The sequence below is a fragment of the Rana temporaria genome, chromosome 1 (genome assembly GCF_905171775.1).
Source record: "Rana temporaria chromosome 1, aRanTem1.1, whole genome shotgun sequence".
Lineage (NCBI taxonomy): Eukaryota > Metazoa > Chordata > Amphibia > Anura > Ranidae > Rana > Rana temporaria.
In genome coordinates this window covers 528,682,963-528,704,375 of record NC_053489.1, presented here as the reverse complement: position 1 = coordinate 528,704,375, position 21,413 = coordinate 528,682,963, and the positions used below count along the sequence as shown (strand labels likewise).

The 21,413-nt window shown below is 42.0% G+C and overlaps 1 protein-coding gene across 1 annotated transcript in view; it reads left to right on the top strand.

Moving 5' to 3' along the window:
• The window catches only part of DCHS2 (dachsous cadherin-related 2), a 348,197-nt gene that overhangs the window by 205,231 nt on the left and 121,553 nt on the right, over nt 1-21,413 (top strand). The window contains exon 3 of the mRNA XM_040331985.1: nt 16,022-16,253. Within this exon, the coding sequence (XP_040187919.1) occupies nt 16,022-16,253 (232 nt within the window). The remainder of the gene's footprint in view (nt 1-16,021; nt 16,254-21,413) is intronic.

The following is a 21,413-nucleotide window of genomic DNA, read 5'->3' as shown; positions in this document are numbered from 1 at the left end:
AATGTTAAGTATGGCTGCCGTTCCCGCGTCGAAATTTGAAATTTTTACGTTGTTTGCGCAAGTCATCCGTGAATCGGGATTTACGTTGTTTACGTCCACGTTGAAATCAATAGGCCCGTGCGGCGTACTTAGCCGCAATGCACACTGGGAAATGTAGGCGCCCGGCGCATGCGCAGTAAATAAAACCCGTCAAAAACGTAAGGTCAAGCCCCATTAACATAAAGCACGCCCCCTTACACAGATTTGAATTAGGCGCCCTTACGCCCGCCCGCTTTAGGCTACGCCGCCGTAACTTAGCAGGCAAGTACATTGTGAATCATGTACTTGCCTCGCTAACTTACAGCGGCGTAGCTTAAATGCCTTAAGCTACGCCGCCGCTAAGTTGCGGCAACGTACCTGAATCTAGGCAATGGTGTATGTACATATAAAAGATTAACTACCCCAGTACCAATCACTCTTATGCCCCATACACACAATCAGATTTTCCGTCGGAAAAACCTTGGAGGGTTTTTCTGACGGTATTTCGCTCAAGCTTGGCTTGCATACACACGGTCACACAAAAGTTCTTTGAGCATTCGTCCATCAAGAACGCGGTGACGTACAACACTACGACGAAATGAGAAAATTAAGTTCAATGCTTCCGAGCATGCGTCAAATTGTTTACGAGCATGCGTCAGAATTTTGCGCATTGGAATTGCTACAGATGATGGGATTTTCCGATAGGAAGTTTTTCCGTCTGAAAATTTGAGAAGCAGCTCTCAATCTTTTGTTGGCGGAAATTCCAACAGCAAAAGGCCGAGGGAGCATACACACGGTCTGAATTTCCGTTCAAAAGCTCACATCGGACTTTTGCTGTCTGAATTTTCGATCGTGTGTATGGGGCATTAGCCTGCTGGCACTTAGGTTGTTCCACAAGCTGGAAACTCTTTTGCAGCGCAATCATCACAATATGATTGTGAGAGTGCAATCATCACAATATGACAGCAATGACAGATTGTCACCATCACACTATTTACTGACCAGTATACAGAATTGTCTAGCAGGTGTAATGAGCATGCAGCATAAGGCAAAAACATTTGCCCAACTGTCTATGACTAGGGCCTTAAACTCTGCCCATATGGTTCAAATAAGGTTGAATTCCAAAGCAAATAGATAGGGTAAATCCACCTTCTGGAGGCAAATACAACCACATGTAATTTACCAGAGATCAAAACTCTCCTCTATTTAAAAAAGCTGTTTTAGATAAACTTTAAAAAACAAATTTAAATATCTAAATTTGATTGGTATTAACCTCTTGCAATCTCCCATAAAATAGTTCAGGCTACACTATACTAACAAAGAACATGTTGATAGTAGGATATTAGGAGAGAATCCAGTGACAGCGATACAACAGAGATCTCTCCACTGCTGCTTCTTCACTTCATACAGTATCTCACAAAAGTGAGTACACCCCTCACATTTTTGTAAATATTTTATTATAGCTTTTCATGTGACAACGCTGAAGAAATTACACTTTGCTACAATGTAAAGTAGTGAGTGTACAGCTTGTATAACAGTGTACATTTGCTGTTCCCTCAAAATTACTCAACACACAGCCATTAATGTCTAAACCGCTGGCAACAAAAGTGAATTCACCCCTAAGTAAAAATTTCCAAATTGGGCCCAAAGTGTCAATATTTTGTGTGGTCACCATTATTTTCCAGCACTGCTTTAACCCTCTTGGGCATGGAGTTCACCAGAGCTTCACAGGTTGTCACTGAAGTTCTCTTCCACTCCTTCATAACGACATCACAGAGCTGGTGGATGTTAGAGACCTTGCGCTCCTCCACCTTCCATTTGAAGATGCCCTACAGATGCTCAATAGGGTTTAGGTCTGGAGACATGCTTGGCCAGTCCATCACCTTTACCCGCAGCTTCTTTAGCAAGGCAGTAGTCATCTTGGAGGTGTGTTTGGGGTCGTTATCATGTTGGAATACTGCCCTGCGGCCCAGTATCTGAAGGGAGGGTATCATGCTCTTCTTCAGTATGTCACAGTACATGTTGACATTGATGGTTCCCACAAAAAACTATAGCTCCCCAGTGCCAGCAGCACTCATTCTGCCCCAGACCATGACACACTCACCACCATGATTGACTGTAGGTAAGACACACTTGTTTTTGTAACCGCCACACACGCTTGGCACAATCTGAACCAAATAAGTTTATCTTGGTCTCATCAGACCACAGGACATGGTTCCAGTAATCCATGTCGTTAGTCTGCTTGTCTTCAGCAAACTGTTTGTAGGCTTTCTTGTGCATGATCTTTAGAAGAGGCTTCCTTCTGGGACGACAGCCATGCAGACCAATTTGATGCAGTGTGTGGCGTATGGTCTGAGCACTGACAGGCTGACCCCCCACCCCTTCAACCTCTGCAGCAAAGCTGGCAGTACTCATATGTCTATTTCCCAAAGACAACCTCTGGATAAAACATTGAGCACGTAACGCAACTTCTTTGGTCGACCATTGCGAGGCCTGTTCTGAGTGGAACCTGTCCTGTTAAACCGCTGTATGGTCTTGGCCACCATCCTGTAGCTCAGTTTCGGGTCTTGACAATCTATTATAGCCTAGGGCCCTAGGCCATCTTTATGTAGAGCAACAATTCTTTTGTTCAGATCCTCAGAGAGTTCTTTGCCATGAGGTGCCATGAGGTGCCATGTTTAACTTCCAGTGACCAGTATGAGAGAGTGAGAGTGATAACACCAAATTTAACACACCTGCTCCCCATTCACACCTGAGACCTTGTAACACTAACAAGTCACATGACATCGGGGAGGAAAAATGGCTAATTGGGTCCAATTTGGACATTTTCACTTAGGGTTGTACTCACTTTTGTTGCCAGTGGTTTAGACATTAACAGCGTTGAATTATTTTGACGGGACATACAATTTACATACAATTTACACTGTTATACAAGCTGTACACTCACTAATTTACATTGTAGCAAAGTGTAATTTCTTCAGTGTTGTCACATGAAAATATATAATAAAATATTTACAAAAATGTGAGAGGTATACTCACTTTTGTGAGATACTGTATATATATATATATGTAATCTGTTAAATTAACTGTTTGCTTGAAGCTCCGTTTTAATTCTCTCTGCCATGCTAGATACATCTATTCAAAGAAGAGTGAACAGCACTAAAATGTAATTGATTGAAGGCTTGCAATTCGATATTGATAATATATGGTGTTTAGAGATACCCCTTATTTTTTCAGAAGATATCCTGTTAAGATGGAGACAGAACCTAAGGCCCCGTACACACGAGAGGATCGATCCGCTGAAATTGATCCGCAGATCGGTTTCAGCGGATAGATCCGCTGGTGTGTACGATCCAGCGGATATTTATCCGCGGATATATTTCCAGCGGATAAAAATTTCTTAGCATGCTAAGAAATCTCGGCCAAATTCTCAAAAAAGCTGCCTAACTTAACTTTCAGCAGTTAAGTTACACAGGCGTTAAATTTCTACCTAAGTGCCCGATCTTCAAAGCACTTAAGTGCCGTGTAACTTAAGTGCCTCCGTCGCAAGGCGGTCCTCCTTTCCGGGGGCGTTTACAATTTAAATGAGGCGCGCTCCCGCGCCGGCCGTACTGCGCATGCAAGTGACGTAATTTTCCCGACGTGCAGCGCGCGAACGTAATTTACGCCGGGCTTTGTGGATTGCGACGGGACAATAAAGTTGCGAAGGGTGAAAAAAAACTACACGCCGGGAAAAAAAATAAAAAAATGACAGCGTCGCTCGGCATGCATTGAGGGAGAACTCCATGCCAATTTTCAAATGAAAAACCGTACCAGCCCTTAGGTCTGGTATGGGTTGTAGGGAGACCCCCCCCTACGCCGAAAAATCGACGTAGGGGGTCCCCCTACAATCCATACCAGACCCGTATCCAAAGCACGCTACCCGGCCGGTCAGGAATGGGAGTGGGGACGAGGTAGGTACCCACCACGTGGGTACCTACCGGAGCATGATGGGACGGTGATGCCTATATAAATGGGATGCAAGGCGCGCTTCCATCATTGCAGTGAGAAGAGGCATCAAGTCAACATCGGAAGAAGGGAAGAGAAGAGAAGAACATGACGTCACAGAAGACCGCGTTGGCTGCCTGCTAGTAATTGAGCTAACACACGAAGATAGCAGGCAGCCAGCGCTGAAGGAGAAGGCACCGGACAGCTGGAGAAGAACCGGGGTGCGCCGAGTCAACAGCGGAGAGCGGCGAAGATAGAAGAAGACCCCCGGAGAGCGGAGAAGACCCCCCCGGAGAGCGGAGAAGACCACCCCGGAGAGCGGAATAAGAAACCCCCCCCCGGAGAGCGGAGAAGACCCCCGGAGAGTGGAAGAAGAAGCCCCCCCCCTGGTATTAGAGCTAAAGAAGACAGGGGGGGCCTCCGGAGCAGACTAATAAATGATTTTAAAAACCCTTGTGTTGTGTGTTTAATAACTATCACTTTGCCTCCAGGTGAATGGGTAGGGGTACGATGTACCCCATATCCATTCACTTAGGGTGGGGGGCCGGTATCTGGGGGCCCCCTTATTTGAGGGGACTCCCAGATTCCGATAAGCCCCCGCCCGCAGACCCCGACAACCAACGGCAAGGGTTGTCGGGAAGAGGTCCTGTCCTCATCAACATGGGGACAGGGTGCTCTGGGGTGGGGGGGCCCGCAGTGCGCCCCCTGCCCCAGAGCACCCAACCCCCCCATGTTGAGGGCATGCGGCCTGGCACGGCTCAGGAGGGGGCGCTCGCTCGTCCCCACTCCCTTTCCTGACCAGCCGGGTAGCATGCTTTGGATACGGGTCTGGTATGGATTGTAGGGGGACCCCCTACGTCGATTTTTCGGCGTAGGGGGGTCTCCTTACAACCCATACCAGACCTAAGGGCCTGGTATGCTCCTGGGGGGGGGGAACCCATGCCGGTTTTGATTTTACAAATTGCCGTGGAGTTCTCCCTCGGGAATGCATAACAAATGCCGTCGCTTGAATGGGCTTTTACATGGTGTGACTAATTTTCCACATTGTAAAACCAGCCCTAGTTTTGCGCAAGCAAATCGGAACTTACGCAGAAATCACAATGCTGAAATGCTTTGTGGATCTGCTTAAGTCCTCATTTGCATACTCAAAGCGGCATTTCAATGAGAAATGCCCCCAGCGGCGGATGCGGTACTGCATCCTAAGATCTGACCGTGTAAGTGTCTTACACATGTCAGATCTTCTGCCTAACTTTGGAAAAAGCCTTTTGAGGATCGTTTCCAAAGTTAGGCACAGAGATACGCAGGCTGAACAGCAGTTCCGCCTGCGTATCTCTTTTGAGAATTCGGCCCTCTATCCGCTGGAATCGGCTCCAGCGGATCGATCCGGTGGTCTGTACAGACTCACCGGATCGATCCGTCCGAACCCATCCCTCGCATGCGTCGTAATGATTAGACGCATGCGTGGAATTCCTTATATGACAGCGTCACGCACGTCGCCGCGTCATCATCACGGCGACGGCGCGACACGTCATCGCGATGGGAATTTGGCGCGGATTTCGATCCGATGGTGTGTACACTCCATCGGATCAAAATCCTCAGAGGATTTATCCACGGAAACGGTCCATAGGACCGTATCCGCGGATAAATCCTATCGTGTGTACTAGGCCTAAGAGTACTATATTGTTTTATATTATATGTTGATTAGGGCATTCTCCAACATTAACTACAGAAGCACTGAGTTGGTAACACATGCTACTGAGATTCAGTTACAACCTTTTTTTATGAAATGTGTTCCTTTTTCAGATATCCTGAAACTAAATTTAAATGAGGGATCAGTCTAAGATACACATTTTTTAAGACCTAGATTCCATGTCCAAGTGGAACAGCTGTATTTACAGCTGTTTGCCCTGTCATCTAGTTCCTTCACTTAACTGTACACTTTGTCTGGGAACAAATAAGCACCATTTACAACTAACTTGAGATAACACAGTTTAGAGCAGCTATGAATAAAAAAAATCAGCTTTTATTTATTTTTAAACCCACAGTAAGACGATCTAGTAATGGGTTACAAATAGGAATGAACTGAACATCTGAACAAACTGCCCATATTTGGCCAGTTCGCCCACACGAATCCCTGACTGCTAGAATGTAAACAAAGCAGCTGGCAATTCTGGGCAACATCATTGGCACCACCCAGGATTCCTGGCACTGTTTATTACATTCCAGCAGTACCGGGGATCTGACATTTGTGAAGGGAGAAATGTTGTTGCTTATTTTAGAGGAAGCTGCCATATTCCTTTAAGTCACCCCCCCTCAAACTGCCACATCCTCTTGGGGCAAGAGGTTTCGGGAAGAGGCCCTTGTCCTTTAACATTTGGAGAAGGTGCTTGCAAGGTGGGTTTCAAGGTGGGAAGGCATTGCTACCCCTTTTTGCAAAGTACACCCCCAGTGTTAAAATGCATGTGGCCTGGGGTGGTTCATGGGGGGGGGGGGGGGTAACCTATTAAACAGTGCTTAATCATAGCTATGTATTTTTGATCCTATTTTTTTAATAAAAGGCAAAAAATGAAAATAAAAGTGTGGTTGTCCAGAACTTCTTCCTATTTCAAATTTACAAATTTAAAAAAACTAAATACACTATATACTACATGTTATTCTAGCAGAGGGGCTGGCAGTGGTTGTGTGCAGTAATTGTTGCACTGCTCAGTACTAAAAGGAGAGGGGCAGCTCACACACAGAGCTGACAGGCAGGGAGGGAAGGGGGGAGGAGGGGAGAGAGCAGATAGGAGAGCTGCGGTTGCACGTAAAATTACCACAGTGTCAGGGCTCAGCATCCTTTATCAGTTTACAGGGAGAGGGCAGAACCAGGAAGCATCAGCCAGGTATTTTAGGTTAAACAAGGGGCCAAATTACACAGCACAAGCACTGTGCTGTTATTCAAGCTTTAAAAGAACAGGATCCTTTTTTTGGGGGGGTAACAAATACATCAAGTATTTAGTCGCTAAATACATTTGGAAACAAAAGGGGTGAAAAGGAGGAACTTTTGCGGTTTTAACACTGGGCACATGCTTGTGTCTATGTCTGTTTAAATTTTAAAAGATGCTATTTGGACTTTTTTTCTTTTTACTTAAATATTAAAATACAACAAACACATGTTTGTATGGTAAGGGTAGATTCACACCAGGACTGTGTTGGGTGGCTATTCCAGAGCAGACCCACTGCAAAATTTTTGTTTCCTGCCTGGCCAATTTACACCACTTCAGTGTGGTCGTGTACACTGAAAAAAGTATGGCATGCGCTACTTTTTTTTTAGCACAGAGCAGTGTGAGGCAATCCATGCCGCAGCCAATAGAACTGTGTGACATTTCAGTAAAGTAAAAAAAATGAACCGTGTGATGCGCCACATTTGCGGCACTGCTGTCATCCCACTGCACACCAACCACTGCATTCTAATGTACCATAAAGGTCATACAAGTAATTTAATGTTTGTATAATAATTTTTTCTTTACATTTATGAAGACATTTGTATTTGTTAGCACATCCACTCACAATAGTGATCCCTTAAAGAGGAGGCCCAGCCTGGGTGAAAGAAAATACTGTAGCTGCTGACTTTTAATATTAGGGCATGTACCTGTCCAGGTAGCCTGGCGGCACCCCAGCTGGTCTTCGGATTGACTCTCGTATGCTGCCATTCCTGGTAAGGGAACCAGGCAGTGAAGCCTTTTGGTTTCACTGCTGGTTCCCTACTGCGCTTCCAGGTTCTTATAAGTCAACCCCACCCACCACAAAAAAAAAAAAAAACATCCTTTTTAGGTGATTTGATATGGGAAACAGGCTCTTCTCTCAGCCACCACCCCCATTGCAAGTTACCAGTGTTGACATTTATGGGGCCTGGTGTCGTTCAGGAAGGGGAGGTGTATGCTCACAGCCTTCCTTATTCCAGCCACTCCTGCATTCCTTGATCATGGTCTGGTGGAAATTTTTAGAGAAACCCATTATTTTTATTTTTATTATTTTTTTGTTGGAAATTTCACTATTAAAGACTACATTGTAATGTTTTGGAAGTTCATGTGGTGTTTTATGACACCCTCCAAGTATGTTAATTAAAGGTTTTGTTTATTTTCAATGTTGCCCTTTAAGCCATATGAAAAGAACCTGAACATCATTTTTTGCTTTTTAAATTTTTTCAAATCAGCCTTGAAAAATGTCAGAAAAGAATACAAAGATTTGGTTTTCATAGATCTCTATAAGGTTTAGGGTTTGTGTGCTTTCCTCTGGGCTCGCTGTACCTTGTGCAAATCGAACTTTGCCTCCACATTATGGGCCAGATTCACATATAAGTGCGGCGGCGTAACGTATCGTCTATACGTTACACCGCCGCAAGTTTTCAGCGCAAGTGCCTGATTCACCAAGCACTTGCGTGTAAACTTACGGCGGTGTAACGTAAAGGCGTCCGGCGCAAGCCCGCCTAATTCAAATGGGGCGTGTACCATTTAAATTAGGCGCGCTCGCGTGCCGGATGTACTGCGCATGCTCCGTTTTGAAATTCCCGCTGTGCTTTGCACGAAGTGACGTCATTTTTTTGAACGGCGACGTGCGTAACGTACTTTCGTATTCCCGGACGTCTTACGCAAAAAAAAATTGAAATTCGACCCGGGAACGACGGCCATACTTTAACATGGCTCATCTAAAGTTAAGCCATGTTAAAGAAGGCTTAACTTTGCGACAGAAAAAAACGACTAGCGACGACGTAACGAACGCGAAAACCTTCGTGGATCTCCGTAAAACCTCATTTGCATACCCGACGCTGGAAAACTATGCAAACTCCACCCAGCAGTGGCCGAGGTATTGCATCCTAAGATCTGACGGTGTAAGTCAATTACCCCTGTCGGATCTTAGGGCTATCTATGCGTAACTGATTCTATGAATCAGCCGCATAGATACTCCCAGAGATACGACGGCGTATCAGGAGATACGCCGTCGTATCTCTTCTGTGAATCTGGCCCTATAATTTTAGTTAAAAAAAAAAAAAAAGGGGTAGAGAAAGGAAGCGCCACCTAAGTGCAGTATTAAAGAGGTTCTTTTAATGACACATTGTAAAAAACACACTTACAAGAAGGTAAGGAAAGAAGGCTCATCTGTAACATCCTGTAGTCCTCGTCCCGGATCCATGGGCTGCTTTAGAAGTGAAGAAAGCAGATTGTGTGGAGTCTTCAGGCCTGTCCTGTGGCCTTCAGGATGTAGTCTGTTCCAGCCTCACAGGTCACGTGACAGGTCACGTGATTACTTCCCAGGAACACTTCCGGGAGGAGGGTCAAACAGGGAGAACAAAGGCTGATTGGGCTACGCGCTCGGAGCCACTGCTCCTTCTATTGGCCTGAAGACTCCACACAATCTGCTTTCTTCACTTCTAAAGCAGCCCATGGATCCGGGACGAGGACTACAGGATGTTACAGATGAGCCTTCTTTCCTTACCTTCTTGTAAGTGTGTTTTTTACAATGTGTCATTAAAAGAACCTCTTTAATACTGCACTTAGGTGGCGCTTCCTTTCTCTACCCCTTTTTTGTTTACCACAGAGTCAGCTCTCTGAGGACAGCAGCCGCCATTAAACAGCCACATCACCTGCATTTTTAACCATTGAACTGCCTGTTACTACTATTTCCAATGGACTAATCACCATACTCCTACCCATATATGTACTTTGTATCTGCGCTGACAGTTACCTCTCCTATTCTATAATTTTAGTTAGACTAGTCACAGACCTTGATTCATTTGATATCACCACTAAATATGCTGGTCACCATCTTTAATGTATTTTCCTTCCAGTGTAATTCATTTATCAGTATTGCTTCAGTCATCCTAAAGTACATCCAGCATATAGTAACGTTAAAAGAAAAGGCTTTTTTACAATTCCTCCATATGTTTTCCACTCAGCTTAGACCTATGGTGATAAGCTGGTCCAAAGGCAGTCGGTTCAGCATATCAAATATAAAAGAGAAATATTTACAAAGCCATTGTCAGGAGCCTGAAGCTAAAGGAAGATTCACGGCTTCCTTTAGCATATGACTCTTGTTATTTGCTTTGTTTTGTATGACCTCACTTCAGGCCTCAACACATTTTCATTGGTTATCTATGAATCACAGATGTGTATTCTTGATCCCTGACATCATGAACATTTTATTCCCATGTAATTCTGATTCACAGATAAATACCATTCATGAAGTAACACAATGTGGATCCTTTTTTTTTTTTATCAATTTCATAATCTTGCTACCCACCTTACATTGTTACTGGAGATAAACTGAACTGCCCTGGGTTCAGTTCGAGACAGGTTCAGAGAGTTTCAAAGAAGTTCAGATGCTCGAACCTCATGGAAATTATTAGGAGCCAAATCTTTTCTGGGATAATAGGCAAGGCGATGTCAAAAAATAACAATGGGGGGCACTGCCCTGGGGAACAAGCACCAATGCAAAAAATAAAATAAAAATAAATGCTTAAAGTGGAACAGTAGAAATGCCCAATTCCTTTAAATAACATGCCTAGGGGGTGGCCAAATTCTGCCTGTGAATGGGGTGCAGCATCACTGGCATTAGAAAAAAAGTGTTTCAAATTGGGATCTTCTTCTTTCCAAAAAAAAAGTTTGAACTCCCCCTATAAATTCATGCCAGACATTTGACCTGAGAATGCAGCCTTGCTGGGCAGGAAAGGGGGGAAGGGGGGCATGCATCCCCTTCCCCCTGGACCATGCTAGCCACAAGCCCTCAACATAGGGGATATTCTGTGTTCCTGAGGGCAAGAGCCACTTCCTCACAACCCTGGGAAGTAGTTTGGGGGGGAGGGGTGTGCAGGTGGGGGGTTTATTGTAATCTGAAAGCCCTCTTTAGGAATAAAGGGCCCTCAGATACCTCCCCCATGTGACTAAATAAGGGGTACAAATTCACCCTACTCATCCGCAAAATAAAGATGACACCTAAACATTTGACAAGTCCTTTATAAAAGAAAAAAAAATGGCCAATTTAAATCCATTGTCAATCACAATGCCTGCCACCTGTTGATCTTGACTGTACTACTAGCTGAATGACTAGAATGATATGATATAAATTGATCTATCATTATTATTTTAAAGGATAGCCAACAGCTTATTATCTTACATTGTTATTATAAGTACAGTATGTTGCAAATAAATCTAAACATCTGATTGCTCCCCAGTATTTTAGTTTGGCATATAATAATGGAAATTAAAATAGATTTTTACACATTTTATATATTAATAACTAATTATCATTTGGCCCTGAATTTCTGGTCAAGTTCTAAGCGTTTAATATGTTTAGTCATTAGTGGACATGTTTTACATTAAAGTGCATCTAAAGCCAAAAGGTTTTGGATAGAGTGGTGGACAGTTATAACAATTTGTCAGGTTCTCATCGATGCCTGTGTTTCAGTTAGGAAGAATTGTTTTCCTAATTTGTCCCGGTGACCACTGTCACAGGGAGTAAAAGTGAGGGGCAACCAAAAAGTTTCTCTTGTCACTAAAACATGAATAATGGGGAAATCTTCCAAATGGAAGACTGGTTCTGATAAAAATAAGATAAAGTATATAAAAAATTCAATCCAGTATAGCACACTACAAGGGCCAGCTCAACAGACAGCAGTCTATGGTATCAGCATGGTGAGGACAGAGCTTCATTCCAACACACAAGGGCCCTACAGCTTGCCTGGTAAAGATCTGGGAAGATCCAGGGAGCTCAAACAACAAAGAAATGGCAACGCAAAATCACCATTAGAATAATAAAGTAATCTATTCCAAAAAAAAAAAAAATAGTACACTTACATGTTAAAATCTTGGTAATCAGCATAGATGGCAGATGAAAAACACCACAGGGTTGTACGTAGTCTGATGGGCGAAGAAATGGCAAGGCTGTCAATGTATGAGCCTGTTCTATCCCTCTAGGTGACATCAGGGAGATAAGATCATGAGAGCTGTCATAAAGCCCGGCATTCCTCAGCGTCCTTCACAAGCGCAGTCTACCTCGTGGCAACCCCTTTTGTGTGAACATTAGGGGATGATGTGGGAGTAGTCAAATGCGTTTCAGAGGTTCATTCCCCCTTTGTCAAATAATGACTAGTTTTAACCATACCAATCCAAAATAAAAACAAAAATGTGGCTTTAGATACAATGCTCTATTTAAAAAGGAGGTGAAAATGCAGCTGTTTAATAGCTGATGTTTCCTGTTCCCAGATCCCTGATCTGCCCAGATGCCTGATCAGCAGTTGGCTCAGCCTCTCAGCTTGGGCTGGGAGACTGAGCAAGTTACTCCAGCCCCCTGCACAGCCTGGCACTCCAGTGGGGCAGATCACAGTCACCACTCTGTGCACATAGTGGACCTGAAAACTGAGCGATCAGTGGTCTTTGAGCACTTAGTTCTCAGTATATAACCAGTGGGGGATCAATGCTGCCTCCACATAGGTGAGTGGATTTGTCCTTATCCCACACTTTTCTTTTAATATTTTTTTGTTCAGAGAGAAAGATAGTTTAGATTCTAGCATAAAGTTTACCTAATCATCGATGCTGTTCACACCTATGATGGAGGTTACATACAGCAGGCTACATGTTATTGAATAGAGTCAAAAGTGTCTTGGTTTCAGGAGCTTAAAGGGGGTGTAAAAGTTTGTTTCTTATTTTCTAAATAGGTTCCTTTAACCACTTAAGGACCGCCTCCTGCAGATATACGTCGGCAGAATGGCACGGCTGGGCACAAGCACGTACATGTACGTCCTCTTTAAGTGCCCAGTCGTGGGTCGCGGGCGCGGCGCGCGCCTGCGACATGGCCCGAAGCTCCGTGAAAATTACTTTCCACCGCTCGGTTCTTTGGTGGCTTGCTAGATCTCTGTTAGCTATGAACATTAATTGTATTAAAGATGGAACAGTGAAATATCTAGAATCGCCACTACGTACAATGTAGGATTTGGAAAATGATTTTCCAAGGCAAACATATAACTGGGATGTTGTTTAGTGTATGCAAAATCCTACTGGAGCTAAAATGAAGGAAAGAGTGGGAAAATTTGCCAATAAGACATTCAGTGTAAATGAGAACACAATTCAAAACTGTTTCCTTTTCATAACATACAAAGGTGACCTGATAATATGATCTGAAAATTCTAATCTGTATCTCTCATTTCCATAATTGGAATTTGGTGATAGTGTCCAAGTCCTTCATCCTAAGAAAGTTAGCTGCAGTGGCTCAAATTAATTTGTATTTCATTTTCACAATTTTGTATCAGTAATATGAAATGTCCTAAGACTGTGCAAAGTCATTCTGCACTTGATACAGACAACATATTCAGAATAGGCATTTGCCGCAGAATGTTTTTTTTTTTTCAGTCTCTTGATTAATCTGGACACTGAGGGCCAGATCCACAGCCAGCCGCCGTAACTTAAATATTCCCATTTAAGTTACACCGCCGCAAAATTTCTACCTAAGTGCCCGATCCACAAAGCACTTACCTAGAAATTTTTGGCTGTGTAACTTAAATCCGGCCGGCGCAAGGCGTTCCTATTCAAATGGGGCGAGTCCCATTTAAATTAGGCGCGCTCCCGCGCCGGACGTACTGCGCATGCTCACGACGTAATTTTCCCGACGTGCTTTGCACGGTTTTACGTTGCGCCGGGTTTTGAGAATCGCGACGGGCGTAAAAAAAAAATACGAGTTGCGGCGGGAAAAAAAAAATTTGAAAAAAAAAGCCAGCGACGTGGGATAGAAGGGTCTACTTTTACAAGGCCTAAACAGTTTAGGCCTTGTAAAAGCAGCCCTAATTTTGCGTTTGCAAACTTATACTCACAGAGAAAAAACTAAGCGTAAAAGCTTCATGGATCTCCGTAAGTGCTAATTTGCATACCCGAAGCGGCATTTCGACGAGAAATGCCCCCAGCGGCGGCCGAGGTACTGCATCCTAAGATCCGACAGTGTAAGTCCCTTACACATGTCGGATCTTCTGCCTATCTATTGGAAACTGATTCTGTGGATCAGTTCCAAAGATAGAAACAAGGATACGACGGTGTATCAGTAGATACGCCGTCGTATCCCTTTTGTGGATCTGGCCCTGAGTACATTTCTTAAGTAATTTTTTTATCTTTGCTTACAGTTTCATCTGACTTAATCAATATGAGTTAATTTAACTAGTGAGAACATTAACTTATATTTCTAATGCAAATATGCGGATACAATTGAAATTTGAAATATAAAATTAAAGAACAAAAAAAAATCCCATAGTGCTGAAGACTCATATCTTGAATCATGGTTATACATTTTTAATAAGCTGTCACTGAGACCGTGGTAAGCTTACCATTATTTCAAAGCCATGGCTACTTGTCAGTTTGACAATGGCCTTTTAGCTTCCGCAAAATTTACAGCAAATGTCAAATAATATTCCTTCCTGCAGGGCAAATTTTGCGAATCCTGTCTGCCAAAGCAACAAATCTTGAAACACTCTTTGCTTTTATACTTCTGATACTATCAAAGGTACAGTTAAGGTACAGTTAAACAAACATCTTAGGCTGATAAATATTTTTAATTGAGGGACAGTAATGGGGTTATTTTATTGCCCCCCCATGCACAACTATCAAATTAAAAACTGAGAATGAGCAAGTAGGCCATATTTCCATCACAGAAGCTTTTAAGCATATAAACATTAGTGCCTAAAGGATTCCCTGCTCGGTACAGTTTTTTACACACCACCTTTTACTGGTTCTTTATAAAACTTACAATAATGTTACTGTATAATACATATGCCATAACTGTATTTCTGCTGACGATAGGGAAACAATGTATAGCTAATGAACCTACAATGAAAAAAACTTCTGTGCTAAATAAAAAATCTGATATACTAATACCTTTATGTTTGCTGTAGAGAAAACGTACTGGTTTCTGTCAACCTATTTGAGCATAACCTAAATGAATCTATTATATCTTATATATACTGTACATATTATTGTTAATGGTGTGCAGCGCTTTATATTACTGAAACAGTATACAAAACCGTATGTGAAAAAGTCCAAAGTATGATAATAATGTCCCAAAATATAAGTGCAAAAACTGTCTGTAAAGTGACTTGGGTATCCACCATGTGACTAATGCACTCATCTATGCACTCACTATGCACTCACCAGAAACCAGGTGAAAATACAGTCTTAAACTGCCATTACACTCCACCTGGTAATGTAAACACTGAATCACCATCCATGAGCCTCCACCCATATATCCACTCACCAGAGGTAAGACAAAGATATATATATATATTCTCCCAACCTTTCTTGTTAATTTGATGAAGGGAAAAATAAGGTTCTTTAAACTGTTTAAAAAAAGCTCACCACCGGGAGCCCAAAGACTACGGCACTGTGCTGTCTCCAGAGAAGCTGGGTTGCATATCCGTATACACATGGACGTCAATAAACGCCCTCCCAGAACTGGACAACCGTGCTATAGTCATCTTTCAGCTATAGCATGATTGGCAAGTGGTTACACACTGTTGTGGATTGGCAATGCACAGAATGTTTGTGTACTGAGTGGTGACAACACTGCCCAGTGTCTTTTTGCTAAACTATTTAACCACTACTACTCTCAGATATTTACAACACAAAGGTAATTATTCTGAAGTCCAAGATAAAAACTGGGAGGTCGCTTTGAGATAACACAGGAAATATACACAGCACAGCCCTGAAGTTCAACAAGTTTTGTGTTTGCACTTATCAAACAGATATAACACAATGCTTTCAGTGATACATTACACAGATCAAAAATTAGAAAATAAAAGAAGCTAATTTGTTCAGCTTGCTCCTGTCAGCTGCTTGTTTTCTATTCATTGATCTAATTTTTATTTCTTAAAGCTGCAATCCATGTCTGAAATGTTGTCAGTTTCATATCTGTAGGTGCAAAATGTTTAGCGGGTGCAATAATTGCTGTTTTTTTTCTAATTCTATGGAGTTTTATAACCTTGCCTTTTATTTACATCTAACAGGGTGGCTTAAGCGCGCAGGCTTTCGTTCGTGTTGATATAGAGGATATAAATGACAATGCACCTGAGTTTGAGACAACAAATTATGTGGCAAGCACCAGCAGCCACACTCAAGCAGGCACAGAAGTTGTTAATGTGTTAGCGGAGGACAAAGATGGAGGAATATTTGGAGAAGTACTTTATGAAATCATACCTGGAGAGAAAACATCACTGTTTACTATTGACTCATCTACAGGTAATGGTGTTTCTGTTTACCTACCACTATTTCACCTCATACATGGCTTATTAAAAAAAAGCAGTGACAGCAAAAAGTAACTGTACAAAAAAGTGACAATCACCCCAACCTAAACCTAGCATTTCCTTTTTTGAGATTTTTACAAAACATGACTCATTTTACTCTTTGTAGCAACACCGAAGAGTTCTAAGAAAAAAATAGAAGCTGGACACCACAATATTTATGCAAATCAGCACTGTCCATTTTACAGTTGTGGCCAAAAGTTTTGAGAATGACACAAATATTAATTTTCACAAAGTTTGCTGCTAAACTGCATTTGGATCTTTGTTTCAGTTGTTTCTGTGATGTAGTGAAATATAATTACACGCACGTCATATGTTTCAAAGGCTTTTATCGACAATTACATGACATTTATGCAAAGAGTCAGTATTTGCAGTGTTGGCCCTTCTTTTTCAGGACCTCTGCAATTCGACTGGGCATGCTCTCAATCAACTTCTGGGCCAATTCCTGACTGATAGCAACCCATTCTTTCATAATCACTTCTTGGATTTTTTCAGAATTATTGTAGTGGGTTTTTGTTTGTCCACCCGCCTCTTGAGGATTGACCACAAGTTCTCAATGGGATTAATATCTGTGGAGTTTCCAGGCCATGGACTCAAAATGTCAACGTTTTGGTCCCCGAGCCACTTAGTTATCACTTTTGCCTTATTGCACGGTGCTCCATCGTGCTGGAAAATGCATTGTTCCTCACCAAACTGTTGTTGGATTGTTGGAAGAAGTTGCTGTTGGAGGGTGTTTTGGTACCATTCTTTATTCATGGCTGTGTTTTTGGGCAAAATTGTGAGTGAGCCCACTCCCTTGGATGAGAAGCAACCCCACACATGAATGGTCTCAGGATGCTTTACTGTTGGCATGACACAGGACTGATGGTAGCGCTCACCTTTTCTTCTCCGGACAAGCCTTTTTCCTGATGCCCCAAACAATCGGAAAGAGGCTTCATCGGAGAATAAGACTTTGCTCCAGTCCTCAGCAGTCCATTCACCATATTTTCTGCAGAAGATCTGTTTCTGATGTTTTTTATGGAGAGAAGTGGCTTCTTTGCTGCCTTTCTTGACACCAGGCCATCTTCCAAAAGTCTTCGCCTCACTGTGCGTGCAGATGCGCTCACACCTGCCTGCTGCCATTCCTGAGCAAGCTCTGCACTGGTGGCACTCCGATTCCGCAGCTGAATCCTCTTTAGGAGACGGTCCTGGCGCTTGCTGGACTTTCTTGGGCACCCTGAAGCCTTCTTCACAAATGCAGTGGAATTTTTTTTTATGGGATTAAGTTAATTTTCATGGCAAAGAGGAACTTTGCAATTAATTGCAGATCGTCTGATCACTCTTCATAACATTCTGGAGTATATGCAATTTCCCATCTCAAAAACTGAGGCAGCAGACTTTGTGAAAATTAGTATTTGTGTCATTCTCAGAACTTTTGGCCATGGCTGTACATGCTGCTTATAATGCATAGTTGAGCCTTCATTGTCCCACAGAGTGTCCTCTGAATAATGCTGTAGAGAACACTCTGAGATTGGTGGAGAGATCAGTCACATGACTTCTTTAGTGTATTTTTTGTCTCTTATCATTGGATAGAGGGGTCATGATTAAACACATTTCAGTGCTGTGTTTTCTAAATTAGGCAACAGTGTGGCCATAGTACTGCTTTATAACTTTAGAGCTGGATCCCAAAAATTGGTCATACATGTTTTAATTTCCATTCAAAACATTTTGTTTTAAGAACATTCACTTGATTTTGTAACGGTTGGTGGGGTCGAATCAACATTTGGTTTGGTCTCATCACAGTGATTGGAAAATTCGAAGGAACAAAATGGAAACATTTTCTTGGACTAATTTTGAACAGAGGAAAAGATGATCCGCACTCGGGTTGTTGCTCTTAAACAATTGACGTATTTATTGACAAGCCACAGTAGACAAACACAAATAGGAAAGGTTGACGCATTTCAGCCTATAAGGCCTTAGTCATAACCACCGTCACTGAATGTGCAAAGAATTTTCATATGGATGTTCATACACATATTCTCGTTCAAGAATCTACCAGTGTATAGCCAGAATTTGTTTTAAGTACAGCATGGTGGTACTGCCACAAAAAGAGATCTAGGTCTACAGATCTATAAATTTGAGTCTGGAATACATTTTCAGGACTGAGATAATCTATCTAGCTATTACATTTTCTGAATGTATAGGGCATGCTCATAAAGTCATAGCATTGTCAGTGGCACACAGGTATTTTATCTGGTTCCAATCAGCACTAAACACATAGATGCATTGTTAAGAAAATACAGTATCATATTGTATTTCATCATTTACGTTAGAAAAATATGAATAGCAATTATCCTGTTTCAGATGCTTTGTTATACCAGCTTCAGTCTGTTCTTTTATGTATTTTTACTGTTTAGACAGACTTGTTTATTTTGTACTATCATATGACACAAAGCTGCTCAATGGACAAAACAGTATGCAAAGAAGACAACACCAAAGAAGAGGTCAATACAAATAAACAGCCCTATCTGATTATATAAATATATGACAGGAAAGCAAAAGAGGAAGCAAGGAAGACAAAAAAGCAATGTGTTTAGTAGTAGACATTTCCGTAAGGCGTGTGTTTGCCAACAAATTAAAGTAATTTTAAGATGGAAAACCCCTTTAGAGATGTAATTAACCAATATCAGACTTAAGGTCTGTATCTCAGACAAGTCATCCCACATGGAGAGGTAATCTTAACGTTATATCGTCTAATCATATGAATGAGCAGACGAGTAAACGCAACAATGGATTGATGCCCAGGAGCATAACAATACCATCATTTCATTCTTATAACTAAAGCCTTACTCTTCATGTCCATGTTTCCAGGTTTCTTGATAACTATCCTAGATATTGTCCAGATCCAGTGTTGATGTAATTATGGTTTATATCATAAACCTACAGGGAGTGCAGAATTATTAGGCAAGTTGTATTTTTGAGGATTAATTTTATTATTGAACAACAACCATGTTCTCAATGAACCCAAAAAACTAATTAATATCAAAGCTGAATATTTTTGGAAGTAGTTTTTAGTTTGTTTTTAGTTTTAGCTATTTTAGGGGGATATCTGTGTGTGCAGGCGACTATTACTGTGCATAATTATTAGGCAACTTAACACAAAACAAATATATACCCATTTCAATTATTTATTTTTACCAGTGAAACCAATATAACATCTCAACATTCACAAATATACATTTCTGACATTCAAAAACAAAACAAAAACAAATCAGTGACCAATATAGCCACCTTTCTTTGCAAGGACACTCAAAAGCCTGCCATCCATGGATTCTGTCAGTGTTTTGATCTGTTCACCATCAACATTGCGTGCAGCAGCAACCGCAGCCTCCCAGACACTGTTCAGAGAGGTGTACTGTTTTCCCTCCTTGTAAATCTCACATTTGATGATGGACCACAGGTTCTCAATGGGGTTCAGATCAGGTGAACAAGGAGGCCATGTCATTAGTTTTTCTTCTTTTATACCCTTTCTTGCCAGCCACGCTGTGGAGTACTTGGACGCGTGTGATGGAGCATTGTCCTGCATGAAAATCATGTTTTTCTTGAAGGATGCAGACTTCTTCCTGTACCACTGCTTGAAGAAGGTGTCTTCCAGAAACTGGCAGTAGGACTGGGAGTTGAGCTTGACTCCATCCTCAACCCGAAAAGGCCCCACAAGCTCATCTTTGATGATACCAGCCCAAACCAGTACTCCACCTCCACCTTGCTGGTGTCTGAGTCGGACTGGAGCTCTCTGCCCTTTACCAATCCAGCCACGGGCCCATCCATCTGGCCCATCAAGACTCACTCTCATTTCATCAGTCCATAAAACCTTAGAAAAATCAGTCTTGAGATATTTCTTGGCCCAGTCTTGACGTTTCAGCTTGTGTGTCTTGTTCAGTGGTGGTCGTCTTTCAGCCTTTCTTACCTTGGCCATGTCTCTGGGTATTGCACACCTTGTGCTTTTGGGCACTCCAGTGATGTTGCAGCTCTGAAATATGGCCAAACTGGTGGCAAGTGGCATCTTGGCAGCTGCACGCTTGACTTTTCTCAGTTCATGGGCAGTTATTTTGCGCCTTGGTTTTTCCACACGCTTCTTGCGACCCTGTTGACTATTTTGAATGAAACGCTTGATTGTTCGATGATCACGCTTCAGAAGCTTTGCAATTTTAGTGCTGCATCCCTCTGCAAGATATCTCACTATTTTTGACTTTTCTGAGCCTGTCAAGTCCTTCTTTTGACCCATTTTGCCAAAGGAAAGGAAGTTGCCTAATAATTATGCACACCTGATATAGAGTGTTGATGTCATTAGACCACACCCCTTCTCATTACAGAGATGTACATCACCTAATATGCTTAATTGGTAGTAGGCTTTCGAGCCTATACAGCTTGGAGTAAGACAACATGCATAAAGAGGATGATGTGGTCAAAATACTAATTTGCCTAATAATTCTGCACTCCCTGTATAGTGTAATGCTACACCACAAGTGTATAGCTTCTTCAGCACTACTGAGTGGAATATGTCTGGGATTTTGTTAAAGAGATACTCAGCACAAGATATTTAACCAAGTAACGTAACCTATTGGAATGTCCTCCCTATTAGTCATGAACGTAGCGGTATTCACAACCTGATCTAATTCATCCAATGGCAGCAGAGAAGCATGAACGTATGTGCAGTGCAGTTCACTGGCATGGTCTTGTGAACCTTTTCATTTATTTACCACATTTCTATTTCAGTAGTAACAAATCACATTCCCTCGTTTATCTGTTAAGATGAGCAGACAAGAAAATGAAATATGATTTTTATTGTTTTTTGTTAGCACAGTGTGAACATACCAATGTTTTTATTTTTGTGTTGCTATAATTATTATTATTATTATTACATTAATTACCTTGCAGTTTTTGTAGAAGAAGAAAATATTTGAACTACTTTCACAGATGCAAACGCAAACCTGTTTTCCAGCTATCTGCCCAACAGAAAACCTAGTGATGACATGTGCTGGAGTTTATAAATGTAGCCTTACATCAGCAATGCCCTTGTGATCTAAAAATGTCATGTTACAGTGTTTTACCAATAGGG